The 13,619-nt window shown below is 37.8% G+C and overlaps 1 protein-coding gene across 6 annotated transcripts in view; it reads right to left on the bottom strand.

Annotated features, from left to right (window-relative positions):
- draxina (dorsal inhibitory axon guidance protein a) overlaps positions 1–13,619 on the bottom strand; it is a 70,244-nt gene that overhangs the window by 33,865 nt on the left and 22,760 nt on the right. For 4 of the 6 annotated variants that reach the window (XM_084101948.1, XM_084101951.1, XM_084101949.1 and 1 more), the window contains one exon: positions 12,030–12,262. In XM_084101948.1, coding sequence (XP_083958074.1) covers positions 12,030–12,262 — 233 coding nt within the window. The remainder of the gene's footprint in view (positions 1–12,029; positions 12,263–13,619) is intronic. The other 2 variants (XR_014604409.1, XM_084101952.1) reach the window with 1 other exon arrangement.

The following is a 13,619-nucleotide window of genomic DNA, read 5'->3' as shown; positions in this document are numbered from 1 at the left end:
AGTGTAGAACATTGCATAGAAACTGTCTATTCCTCGTTTAGTGAGATCAAATAATAAATTTACTGCAGGATCTAGGAAAAATCTAATTGTTATTAAAACAGAAAATGTTGCTATTAGTAAACAAAAACAATTTCTAAAGCTAGGTCTTCTAAACATTAGATCACTCACACCTAAGGCAGTTATTGTAAATGAAATAGTCCATATAATATCCAACCGATATAGATATCATTCCACAAAGTGATGATGTCACTGACCATTACATGGTAACTTGCATATTACGTACTCCTGTAATATGTCATGCTGCGCCGCGTTATCGATCAGGCAGAACAATCCTTCCATCCACCTTAGATAATTTTTCAAATTGCTTATCTGATCTGTCTCAGCTGCTCAGTGAACCCAAACAAACAGATGAACTAGAGGAATTAACTAGCACTATGAGCACCATTCTCTCTGGAACATTGGATATTGTTGCACCCATTAGATTAAAAAAGGTCAGAGAGAAAAGTAAAGCACCATGGTACAACAATACTACGCATGTTCTAAAGAGAGAAACCCGTAATTTAGAGCGTAAATGGAAACAAACTAATTTAGATGTCTTTAGAATCGCATGGAAAGACAGTATGTCACGTTATAAAAAGGCCCTTAAAGCGGCCAGGGCTGAGCACCTCCGCAAACTAATAGAAAACAACCAAAACAATCCTAGGTTTTTATTTAGCACCGTGGCTAGACTAACAAATAAACAGATGTCACCTGAACAAAATATTCCGTTACAGTTTAGTAGTAATGATTTCATGAAGTTCTTCACTGAGAAAATAGAAAACATCAGAACCACAATTGTAAACGTTCAATCCTCAATCGCGCCTTATAATTCAGCCTCAATTATCACGACGCAAGAACAATTACAGTGCTTTACAACTATAGAACAAAAAGAGTTAAATAAACTTATCACTTCATCTAAAACAACAACATGTTTATTAGATCCTATTAGGGCTGTCACGATGTTAGATTTTTCACACCACGGTTATTGTGGCCAAAAGAATTCATAATATCGATATATCGCGATATCTATAGAATCTATGGGGGGGGGGGGGGGGTAGTTATCAGTCAAATTAATTTTTACTTGTTTATATAGTTTTTCTTTTTTACCCAACAAACATAAGGATACTGATAAACACAAGGCACATGCATTTTTACTTCTTGCGTACTCAATCTATGGTAAATTTTTGTGAAGGAAGACAAGCATGTGAAGGTTATCTGGTTTCAAACTGAAGCCAAACACTGTCTGAAGGTTTCCTGAAGAACTGAAAAGCTCTTAAACCTATTGCCAATAGTCATGCAGATAGCAGATTTGAACAAAAAAATCAAGTGCAAATACAAATACAAAAATAAGATGAGTAAAGAAAACGGGGTTCTTAATTTTAATAATCACCCTTTATTAAATATATGAACACAGAAACCCCGTTAACAGTTAATGTCACGTTTCCATCCCATTCCATGACTAGTAAAATAATTGCCGTGTCGCGTCTATGACAACTTGAGGAATCGCACATCGGACACGAACTTTCTCAGTTTATGGCCAGCAATATCATTATGTTTAAGGACATTATGGAATTGAGATAATGTCTGTACTATGTTATGATTATACTGTACAATTAAATACAATAGTTGCTGAGTCTGTCATCTGAACACTTTACCTCAGAGCGTCCGTTAACTGAATGAATTGAGAATAGCCTATCGCGCTATGCCATCGCAAGGGTCCAGAACATGGATTCTGTGTTCAATCTGTTTTTTACGGAGGAGATGATTGACCTCATTGTCAGCATGACTTGCGTCAACACATACATGTTTGTACAGTCATACTAACATGTATGACTATGCCTTGCGATGGCATAGCGCGTCGGCCCTGGAGTCACGCCTCTGGCAGGCTGAAGAAAGGGAGTTGTCTCCGCGTTGGTGGAAAACCACACTTCGCCGTTTCTCCCAATCCACCCAGATCCAGGATCCTCCGAATCCTCCTCGCCTTCAGTGGAAGCTAGAGAGGATGATGAGGGTGCCACATCCAAATCAGGATCTGACTCTCCTGAGTCTGTGGTGTCAGAGGGGGAAGACAATACATCCTGCAGCTCGCTGGAGGGGTCAGGCTGCATAATCATCTCTGAAACTTCACTACAAGTCAAGCCCTTTCTCATGTTGCTTGCTGCTCTTCTCACCATCAAATGACCAGCAGGCTTGCATGCACGCGTTAAAATCCACTTGCTTTGTTTTTGTTTAGTCTGCATTTCTCACCATCAAAAGGCAGCAGATGCATAAATACACTTACTTTGTTTTTGTTTACTCCATGTAGTTCTGAGAGCTGAGGTGCATATTTTGATTTTCTCAGACGCATCAAGTGGGTTCACACACACACACACACACACACACACACTTTATTATGCTATTATACTCCATATAAACTCCATATAACTCCATGTAAAAGCCAGAAACTAAGCTTTTTTTTTGCACAGGCCTATCTAAAGGGTTAATGGTGCCACCTGGTTATCAACAGTAAAAATTACAAATTTTACCTCTTCCCAACAGGGAAAACCACCAACAATCAAAAATGCATGATTATATGGTGTCATTTCTTTGCAATCAAAAAATGTGGTTATAATGGAAGTCAATGGGGCAAAAACAGCCACCAACAGAAAATGAGGGAGAAAAAGTTAAAATCTGATGCTGCACAAAAACTAACAATGCATCAAAACCAATGTTGTTTCTAATCTTTGACATGTCCAAGACTGTGATAAAAGGTAAAAAAAAATCCAGTCCACAATCATATTTTATATTGAAAATGAGTCATTTTGTGTTTTTTTCCCCCCAAATCAGTGACATCATTTACGAATTTGGCAATTAAAGAGTTAAAATCCAGATTTTTTTTTAAACATTTAGTATTTTTGAGCAGGACTGAGGTTGATTAATAGATTTATGCAAAAAAAATTGACAAAAATATTTATCTGATACATTTTTACAGCAGTTTAAAGTAGTGGCTGTTTTCAGCCACGAAACATAACGAAAGGGTAGTGAATTTGAACAATGCACAAGGGTTAAAAAAACGCCCACAAAACCTCTCACACTACAACTTTAACATAGTAGGATGTCCTGTTACTTTTTCTTCTACAGTAAAAGACCTAGGTGTTATACTAGACTGCAACCTGTCTTTTGAAAATCATATTTCATATGTTACAAGAACAGCCTTTTTCCACCTTAGAAACATTGCTAAGCTACGTAACATGCTATCAGTTTCTGATGCAGAAAAATTAGTTCATGCATTCATGACCTCGAGACTAGATTACTGTAATGCTTTATTAGCCAGTTGTCCTGCATCCTCAATAAACAAGCTACAGTTAGTCCAAAATGCCGCCGCTAGAGTTCTTACTAGATCAAGAAAATATGATCATATAACACCAATTTTATCATCACTACATTGATTACCTATAAAGTTCCGTATTAATTACAAGGTATTGCTACTGACTTATAAAGCCCTAAACGGTTTAGCTCCAGTCTATTTAACGGATCTTCTATCGCCCTATAATCCATTGCGCTCTTTAAGATCACTAAATTCTAGGCTTTTGGTCATACCTAGGATATCCAGATCCACCAAAGGAGGGAGAGCATTTTCACATTTAGCTCCAAAACTCTGGAATAGTCTTCCTGATACTGTTCGTTGCTCAGACTCGTTCTCCCAGTTTAAAACTAGATTAAAGACGCATCTCTTCAGCCAGGCATTCATATAATACTTTTAATCTTACAGTTAAATCCAACCTCTAGTTCATAAACGCCAGAGGAGAACTGGCCCCCGACTGAGCCTGGGTTCTCCCAAGGTTTTTTTTTCTCCATTAGGTCACCTGATGGAGTTTTTCGGTTCCTTGCCACTGTTGCCTTTGGCTTGCTCAGTTGGGGATATTTAATTTAATTAATCAATCAACAATACTATTGATCAGCATTACCAAACGTGGACGTTTTCCACTAGAAACAAGCATTGATGTATTATTTTAATTTAATACTGTGAAGCTGCTTTGATACAATCTGTATTGTGAAAAGCGCTATATAAATAAACTTGACTTGACTTGACTTGACTTGATCACAGTTTACTCCAGAGCGGCTATATTTAAATGAATTAAATGAATAACTTTTTTAAAACAAAAATGAAACATCACTGAACTTACTTAACTGTGATTCTACTAGATTCGCTAGATTCTATAGACTTTGTGTAGAGCCGGTATCTTCCTGTGTACTCACCCCCAGCGGCCAGTAGCGCAAAGCACCGTTCTTAGTGTCGGCTTGCAACGCAACTCCCGCCCGCTGGGCCAGATACATGTGTCTATTTGCTCCAGTAGTGTTCACCAGAAACGGCTAACCCTATTGAGTTTCTCCATCACCCCTGCGGCAGTCAGACGTTGCGGAGTGTCTGATACCAGGCCTACACTCGAATGCATTGTGGAACCTGTGTTAGGCTGGGTGTCCATATGTAGTGGTCCCTGCGGCGACCCCATTTGTGTATTCTTCCACGGTCCAGCTCCTCTGCAGACAAGCCTGTCTCTTTCCCTCGACAGAGTCTGATTTGTCGTCTCTGCTGATGTTCTTTCCCCCCTAGAACTAGGTTGGAACCACCCCAGAGACTGCCATATATTGCACTACCCTGCTTGGCTAGTCCATATGTGTAACCTCCACAGTACCTCCCTCTGGGTAGGATGTAGCTTCCTCAGCATCCCCTTCTCCAGGGCAGACTTTCCCAGCGTTATCCAGTAAGTCAAACTGAGTGGGCCTTGCGGAATAGCAGTGACTGACCTTCTCTGCTTAGATATCCTACTTTCTGCCCAACACTGGGGGCAGGCCAGGAGACTCAAGCGGAGCGCTGGAAGGGCCAGCAGCAGTGGCATGTTGGTAGATATCCCCATTCTGTCAGATCATCTCTGACGTACGTTGAGAGTGACTGATTGAAGGGGAACGTCTCGGTTACGTATGGTAACCCTCGTTCCCCGAAGGAGGGACCGGATATGTACGTCCCATCACCACGGTTGTGGAGCCTCCGCTGCACGGCCGAGTCACAAGGTCCGGCTCCTCAGCGGAAAAATAAAAGATGTGACGCACCTGCTGCTCATTATATGCTCGAGCTGCAAGGCAGAGCAGCTGTTGCAAATGATCGCATGCCAATGTGCATTGGCTCGATTAGTTTACATTCGAAGTGGATTGGTCTCTCAAGCGAGATCCCCATTCTGTCAGATCATCTCTGACGTACGCATCTCCTTGGGGGAACAAGGGTTACCATACGTAACTATAACACAGTTTGTTGTTATGGGAAAAATGAGGCGGGAACCGGCGAACATTTAGAACATAAAGACTTTAATAATAAAATAAACAAATACAAAATGAAAGTAAAGACAGCAGCCCCTTACGGACGACTGCTGCCACATATAACAAAACACAACATAAATCCAGGCCTGGCCTCTCTCGATCTTCACTGTCGTCGCTCCTCCTTTTATGCTTCCACTCCTCCATGAGAGATACGAGACTGGTGCATCGCGCAGGTGACGCTTATCATTAATCATGACACCGGCCTCACGCCGTCCTCCCATGGCCCTCGACCTCGTCCTGCTCGCCACAGTAACCGAGATGTTTTCGATAATATAGTCACTGAAGGGATTGAGGGACATCTTTATTGCCTCTGTCAATATGCGGGAAACCATTTCGCGCATAGCCTCCTATTGTGTATCGATTGCATGGCAAACAATTGAGGCTACGTCGTAGCGTGAGGTCCTCGAGCGTTTTTTGAGGCTCCAGTTGATTTTTGCTGATGTTGTCTTGATGAGAGAGAAACATTTGGAGTCAGAGGATCTTTGGTGAATTGAAAGACAAAGCTGCAGCCTGGCACAAACTCAGGGGTCCTTAAAAGATTTCTAGCTCAGCATCATCTTCGCATCAGAATTTTTTTGAATCGGGAAAACCCGGGTGATCTTGTGATCAGTGATCTTTTAAAGTGTGAAGATCTCACACCCACTGGAGGGGACTGAGCCAATAAGAAGTTGTGAAAACTTTACGACTCTTTGGTGTTTGGGGCATTTGCATATGTAATTTGATTGGGTGTTTAAGAGAAGAACCTTCAAGATTCTAATAATACGATTGTGTCACAGAGTTAGCTATATGTAATGTAAATAAACAAATAGGGATTGAAAATTGGAGGTCATAGATACTAAACATGCTACACATTCTACATGGTACTCAATTCTGTGACATTAATCCAAAAGAGTTTGAATTAATATATAGCCCAAACCCTATAAAAGGAAAATCATGAGATGGAAAAGTTGAATATGTTTATACATGTATATTTCTCAATTTGTTATATATAGAATAGGATTAAAAGGGTTTATTTGTCCTTTTTTAATGAGAATTAAGTGAGAGTCACAACTCTCTGTATAACTGTAAGGAATTTACAGAGAGTTGTGACTCCCACACTTATCGGTCTTCCGGTGTCCTGTAACCAGACACCTGGTTCTGCCTGTGTTTTAGCTTCTTTTGGGATGCTAGTTGCAGTTTTCAAAAGATGGTTCACACATAGAACTCCTAACACAGTTTGTTGGGATATTGGGTTTGCCAGATTTTTCATTAAATATAAAGAATCATTTGTGTGTGTCTGATTGGTCCAGATGCTACATTAGCCAAAAATTAAAGTTCTTATTTATTTACCAATTTGCTCTGTTATTTCTCCATGGAACACAAAGGAGAAATTATGAATAATCTTTAGTTATTTTCCGTACAATGACAGTTCCAAAAAACACCACAAAAGCAAAATAAAAGTAATAAAAATATGTTGAGAATTTTCATAGACAATTTTTATAACTTTACCAGCCCTGGAAATCCCAGTTTTAAAATTCCAAACGGTTTTCCATTCCCATGGAGAAGAGCTGCGTTTTGGAAAGATGCTAAAGAAATAATAAAGATCATTTATGTTAATATTCCATTGTCACCTTTACTTATATATATATACAGTGGTGGACAGAATTAATGGCACCCCTGGTAAATATGATCAAAAATGGCTGTAAAAAAAAAAAAAATCTTAATTGTTTATCCTTTTGATCTTTCATTCAAAAAATTCTCAAAAATCTAACCTTTCATTGAAGTAAAAGAATTGAAAGTGGGGAGGAAATCACATTATGAAATAAATGTTTTTCTCCAAAACACGTCGGCCACAATTATTGGCACCCCTAGAATTTTTTACAAGTAAAATATCTCTGAAGTATATTCCCATTAGCACACCAGGGTGACTAGGAACATGAAATTGTCTAGCTATGACTTCTTGTTTCACAGGAGTTTAAATATGATGAATACACAAAGGCCAAATTTCTTTAATCATTCATCACAATGAGTAAAACCAAAGAATATAGTTCTGATGTGCATCAAAAGATTGTTGAGCATCACAAAATAGAAAGTGGCTGTAAGAAAATAGCTAAAGAATTGAAAATCCCCATTTTGACCATCAGGGCAATAATTAAGAAGTTCCAATCAACTAAAGATGTTACGAATCTGCCAGGAAGAGGATGTGTGTCTATATTGTCTAAATGCACGGTGAGGAGGAACGTTTGAGTGGCCAAAGACTCTCCAAGGATCACAGATGGAGAATTGCAGAGATTACTTGAGTCTTGGGGGTCAGAAAGCCTAAAAAAAAATATCAAACAACCCTTACACATCCACATGTTGTTTGGGAGGGTTTCAAGAAAAATCCTCCTCGCTCCTCCAAAAATAAACTCCAGCATATTCAGTTGTCAGACATGACTGGAACTTCAAAAGGGACCGGATTCTATGGTCAGATGAAACAAAAAAAGGGCTTTTTGGCAGCAAACCCACCAGATATGTTTGGTGCAAACAGGGATAAAAAGTACCCCATGCCTACGGTTAAATATACTGCTGGATCTTATATGTTGTGGGCCTATTTTTTTGCTGGAGGTCCTGGACATCTTGTTCAGATACATGGTATTAAATACCAACAGATAAAAAATCAAAACCTGACTGTCTCTGCTAGAAATCTTATAATGGGCCGTGGCTGGATCTTCCATCAGGACAACGGTCCAAAACAAACATCAAAATCAACACAAAAATGGGTAACTGAGCACAAAATGAAGCTTCTGCCATGACCGTCCCAGTCCCCTAAACTGAACCCTATAGAAAATGAGTGGGGTGAACTAAAGAGAAGAAGCCCCAACATGAACTTGTGAATCTGAAGGATCTGGAGAGATTCTGCATGGAGGAATGGTCTCTGATCTCTTGTCAGTTATTCTCCAAACTCATCAGGCATTATAGAAGAAAACTCAGATCTGTTATCTTGGCAAAAGGAGGTTGCAAAAAAGTATTTAATAACAGGGAGCCAATAATTATGGCCAGCGCGTTTTGGAGAAAAGCATTTATTTTATAATGTGATTTACCCCCCACTTTCAATTCTTTTACTTCAATGAAAGGTTAGATTTTTGTGAATTTTTTGAATAAAAGATCAAAAGGACAAACAATGCAGATTTATTTTTTACAGCCATTTTTTATATTATTTACCAGGGGTGCCATTAATTCTGACCACCACTGTATATATATATATATATATTTGTAAATATGTGCATTCTGCAAGCAAAACAGCTTATTTCTTTATATTGTAAAAAGTATTTGTGCACCAAATATAGGATGTTGGTTGAAAGAAATGATAACAAATATGTCAATGGAAAGGATAACTAGGATAACCTTTAAAAATTTAAAGGATAAATATAATATTTGGTTACACTTTATTTTAAGGTGCCGTTGTTACACTGTAATTATATATTTAAGTACTGAGTAATAATAATTAACAGCATGTTAATTACTTACTATAGGATTAGGATTTGGTTGAGGGTTAGTTGCATGTAATTATGCATAATTTAAAGTTATTACTATAGTAACTACATGTAACATATGTAAAAGGACACTGTAAAATTAAGTGCTACCTAATATTTTTATGGAGTTTGGGGACCTTTCAGATTAAAACATGGTGTGTGTGTGTGTGTGTGTGTGTGTGTGTGTGTGTGTGTGTGTGTGTGTGTGTGTGTGTGTGTGTGCTCCAGTAGAGCAACAGTGGCACTAACGCAGTACAGGTGAACAGAATTGAAGATAGTGCTCCTCTAAGAGTCGAATTGACTGGAGAGAAGGACAGAGAGAATCTAACCAGAGTAATTACTGACTTCTGCTCAGAGTCTCAGACTGTGTTTGTGTGTGTGCTAAAATGTTTTATTTATTTTGGATCACATCTGGAAACTGGATCATTTATGAAATGCCATAAATATACCACATTCTTTTCATCTGAGTGCAAACTTTATTCTTTATTTATTAATGGGTAATGGGTGTTGTTTATTTATTTTTTTCTTCTCTATCTACTGCAGTTAATTAAGTCTGACTCTCAAGTTAGTGGCTAAAGTTTATTAAGCAGATCAATGTTGGGATTAGGGTAAAACAAATATATATATATATATATATATATATATATATATATATATATATATATATATATATATATATATATATATATATATATATATATATATATGTTTTTCCCACCAACCAATTGGTGAATGCCTAAGTTTACCTGCCATTTGTAACCCATTATAGCCCAGTTTATGTTAAATACAATATTAGAGCCAGTGTTTGGAGTTAGACAATGTGAAGATAAAGTGAACCTGCAGGGTTTTGTGTTTAATGCATGTGACATGTTTAATGCATCAAACCATGCCATAGTTTCAAAGTGAACTAAACTCAGGAAGACCTCCTGACATGGTTTGAGTTCTTTTGGAGGTTTCACATACACTTGCACGATTTTCAGGGCTTTTTTTTCTCTGAAATGCTCTTGCGCAATGTACATGAGTGGCAGTGTGCTGCTGAAAATCTGAACAAACAGCTTCTCATACATGCAAATCGGCAGTTCTTGTTCTGTCTGTTCATCAAGATGCAATAAAATGTGTTTTTTCAAGTGTGTCTGTTGCTTGCATCTAAACAACAGCATTTATTGTCAGATTTCTGAGATGTCTCACAAGTCTCATACAGTCACTCAGATGAGCAAAATTACATGCCATTGCTTTCATCTGATTGTTACCAGGGGGTAACATCCTGGTTGGGATCTTTTGGAATAATGTATAGAGCAGCAGGTGCTACCAGTCTGATCTCATGAAATGCATCTCTATAGCACGCATTGTATTTATCGTGTAATTTATACGCAAAAATGAGTTTTTACTTGCATATGATAAATACACTGCACAATAAATACAATGCATGCTACATAGAAGCATTATATGAGATTGGGTTGGTGCTACACACAGAAACAGCAGAAGGTTTGACTTTAACATATTTTGCTCTTCTGGTGTTTATAAAAGTAAATAGTATTTATCTTATCTCAATTACTTCACTGTGACTTTTTTTTTAAATACATTGAACTCTTATCTTAAAAGATCTTAAGAATAATCTGTCTCCTCAAGATATGATCTATTTAAGATTTAAGTTTGGAAACTAGCAACTTCTGTTGACATAATGGGCCCTTATTTTAACGATTATTTTATTATCGTTATTATTTCACACTCTTATTTTATTTCACAGCGCAAGTGCACTTAGGGCATGTCTGAATCCACTTTTGCTAGTTTAACGACGGGAAAAATGGTTGGCGCACCCGGCGCATGGTCTAAAAGGGTTGTCCCTATTCTCTTAATGAGTAATGGGTGTGTTTTGGGCATAACGTGCATAAGCCGGATTCCACTATATCTACCATTTGTACCAATAATTGTTTACATTGTAATCCTTTTTTAATATTTAGCATGTTTGTGTGCTGCTGCATGACCCTGTGTGTGTAATAAGCAGAGTGTAATCGCGTTGTGCACCCGCCTATAGGCACATATTAATAATGCGTCCTTTAAATAACAAAAAAAATACAGCGGACTATTTCAGTTGCCTCAAAATAGCAACGTGCCAACAATGCGCCCCAACAAAAGATATTTAGACACAGATGGGCGCAAATGCATTTGCTATTTCAACAACGTGGCGCAGGACGTGAAAATGATAACAGCGTCGGGCTGAAACTAGCACAAAAAAAAACTTGCGTCATGCCTGGCGCTGCATTGCACCGGGTGTATGATAGGGCCCAGAATGTTCACCAGAATCAGCTTATGCTGAAATTGGCCATCATAATGGCTCACCCGCAGATGCTAATGTCAGCTAAGCCCTGATCTCTTTGTATCACATTCGCCAGCTTTCATTTTCTTTTCTGCATTATTTTATCAAAAACATGATGATTTACTGCCTTGTAAGCATTTGTATTTCCATGAGGAAATGCAAATCTAGTTTTTATTAATATCAGTACCCAGGCCTAGTGATGCCTCTCAAGGGAATTTAAATAAATACAGGGAGTGGTAAAAAGATATCTAGGGAGAATAACGGAGCAGAACAGATGGCTGTGAGAAAGAGGAGCAGGAGGATGGGCGCGTGACATCTCACCCCTCACTCGCTCTGTTGACAGCTCCCATCCTCCACCTCCTCCCTAGTGCAAAGCAAGCTGGGTAATTTTACTTGTGTACAATTCAGCCCCAGGCGGCACTCTGTAATAAGCACGGCACAGAAGCACAGGTAAATAAATCTGTGTGATGAAGCACCACACACCACAAGGATGACAAGTACCTCCACTGCTGGCTCCAAACAGCATTTCAGTATCTATATCTGCCATGACGCGCAGTTCAAATGAAGATGTTCATTTTAGGATCCAACAACAAAATGACAGAGTGTAAAAAGACTCAAATGCCCAAGTAGCTAAATTTTTAACAATAAAATAAGGATGCTGGTGAGTTGTTTTACCAAGATCTTGAAAAAAAAGTCAATCTGCTCTGTCTTTTTCCCCCAAACAATGCAAAAACGCTTCAGCAAATTTTGTAGGCAATCCTCAGAGTATATGAGAGGAATAACAGCATCTTAGAAAACGAAACACTCTGAACAACACAACAGACCTTCGTATTCAAGGACGCTTCTGCTCGCCAGGGTACCTGGGGTTTGGTGGAGGCTGGGGGCAGTGTTGGGGGATGCTCGTCGATTGCCGTGGTTACCAAAATGGGGGAGAGACGGGAGGGAGCTTCAGTGAGTGGAGCATTGTCGTAATTAGGAGGGGAGGTATAAAGATCCTCAAATGCATTCATGTCCTTCAACAAGGAGTCTAATTCTGGTTCAGGGTCATAGAGATCCCCTAAGAGAAAAAGAGAGAGAAACTATGGTTGGTTTTTAATCAAATTAGCATTTAAAGTCCAGACCTGAAATTTTCTTTTCTACTCCATTTAGGGCCCTTTGGACACCTCAGGACTTTATTGTTTAATATAATTAATTTACATACACTACCAGTCAAAAGTTTAGAATAATTATGATTTTTAAAAATGTTTTTGAAAGAAGTCTCTTCATTTTAACAGTAATGTTGATGAAATATTTTACAACTTAAAATAACTGTTGTCTATTTTATATATATATATATATATATATATATATATATGTATATGTATGCATATGTATGTATATGTATGTATATATATATAAAATTATAAACTCTGTCATCGAGAGAGCATTTTTAACATTTATTTCTGTGATGATGTCAAAGCTGAATTTTCAGCATCATTACTCCAGTCTTCAGTGTCACATGATCCTTCAGAAATCATTCTATTATGCTGAGTTGGTGCTCAAGAAACATTCCTTATTATTATCATTGCTGAAAACAGTTCTTGTTGCTTAATATTTTTGTCAAAACTGTGATACACTACCAAAAAGGTTTGGGAAGAGTAAGATAAAAATAAAAAAAAAACTATTTATTTATTCAGCAAGGATGCATTAAATTGATCAAAAGGGACAGTAAAGACATTTATAATGTCACAAAATATTTAAATTTCAAATAAATGCTGTTTTTTTGTTTGTTTGTTTTTTATATCCTGGAAAAAAATATTACTGTTTTCACTAAAATATTAAGCCTTTTCTGATGTGACACTGATCAACAAAGATCAACAAAGGACAAAAAAAAAGTATTTTAAATGCACATTTTCACACATTATATTTCATTAACAAGATGTTAAATTTAAGTTGACGGAAACTCTTCCATCCTCTGCAGCAGTCAAGTCATTCTCCATTCAGCATCTTCAAACAGCATGTCGCATTAGGCTATGACAGTGAGCACAAGAAAAACTTTCTTCATGATGCTACAATTTAATGCATAATCTGAACATAAAGGTCTGTGCTTTTGTTTAAAAGGACAGTATTTTACTGAAGTTTTTTAGTGATTCTGAATGGTGTGGTACTCGCTATTGTATGTCTGTTAGATGAGAGCGTTAGTAGTGGACTAAATAAATCATGTCATTCATACTCACAGTAACTAGAATTTAAATCCCTGATGAACAAGTCTCAGTAAAATGTTGAATAGATGCAATACCTTAGGTGTTGCACACAAACAATATCTCTAATCTTTGTGTTCTAAACTTTTTTAGCTATGATCGTCCATGACTCAAAAAAATTATGTTGCTTTAAAGCACATCATCATGTGCTCGGAGTGGGTATAAGTGCATTTG

Source organism: Abramis brama, assembly GCF_963993115.1.
Source record: "Abramis brama genome assembly, chromosome: 23".
NCBI lineage: Eukaryota > Metazoa > Chordata > Actinopteri > Cypriniformes > Leuciscidae > Abramis > Abramis brama.
This window is presented reverse-complemented; position numbering and strand designations above follow the sequence as displayed.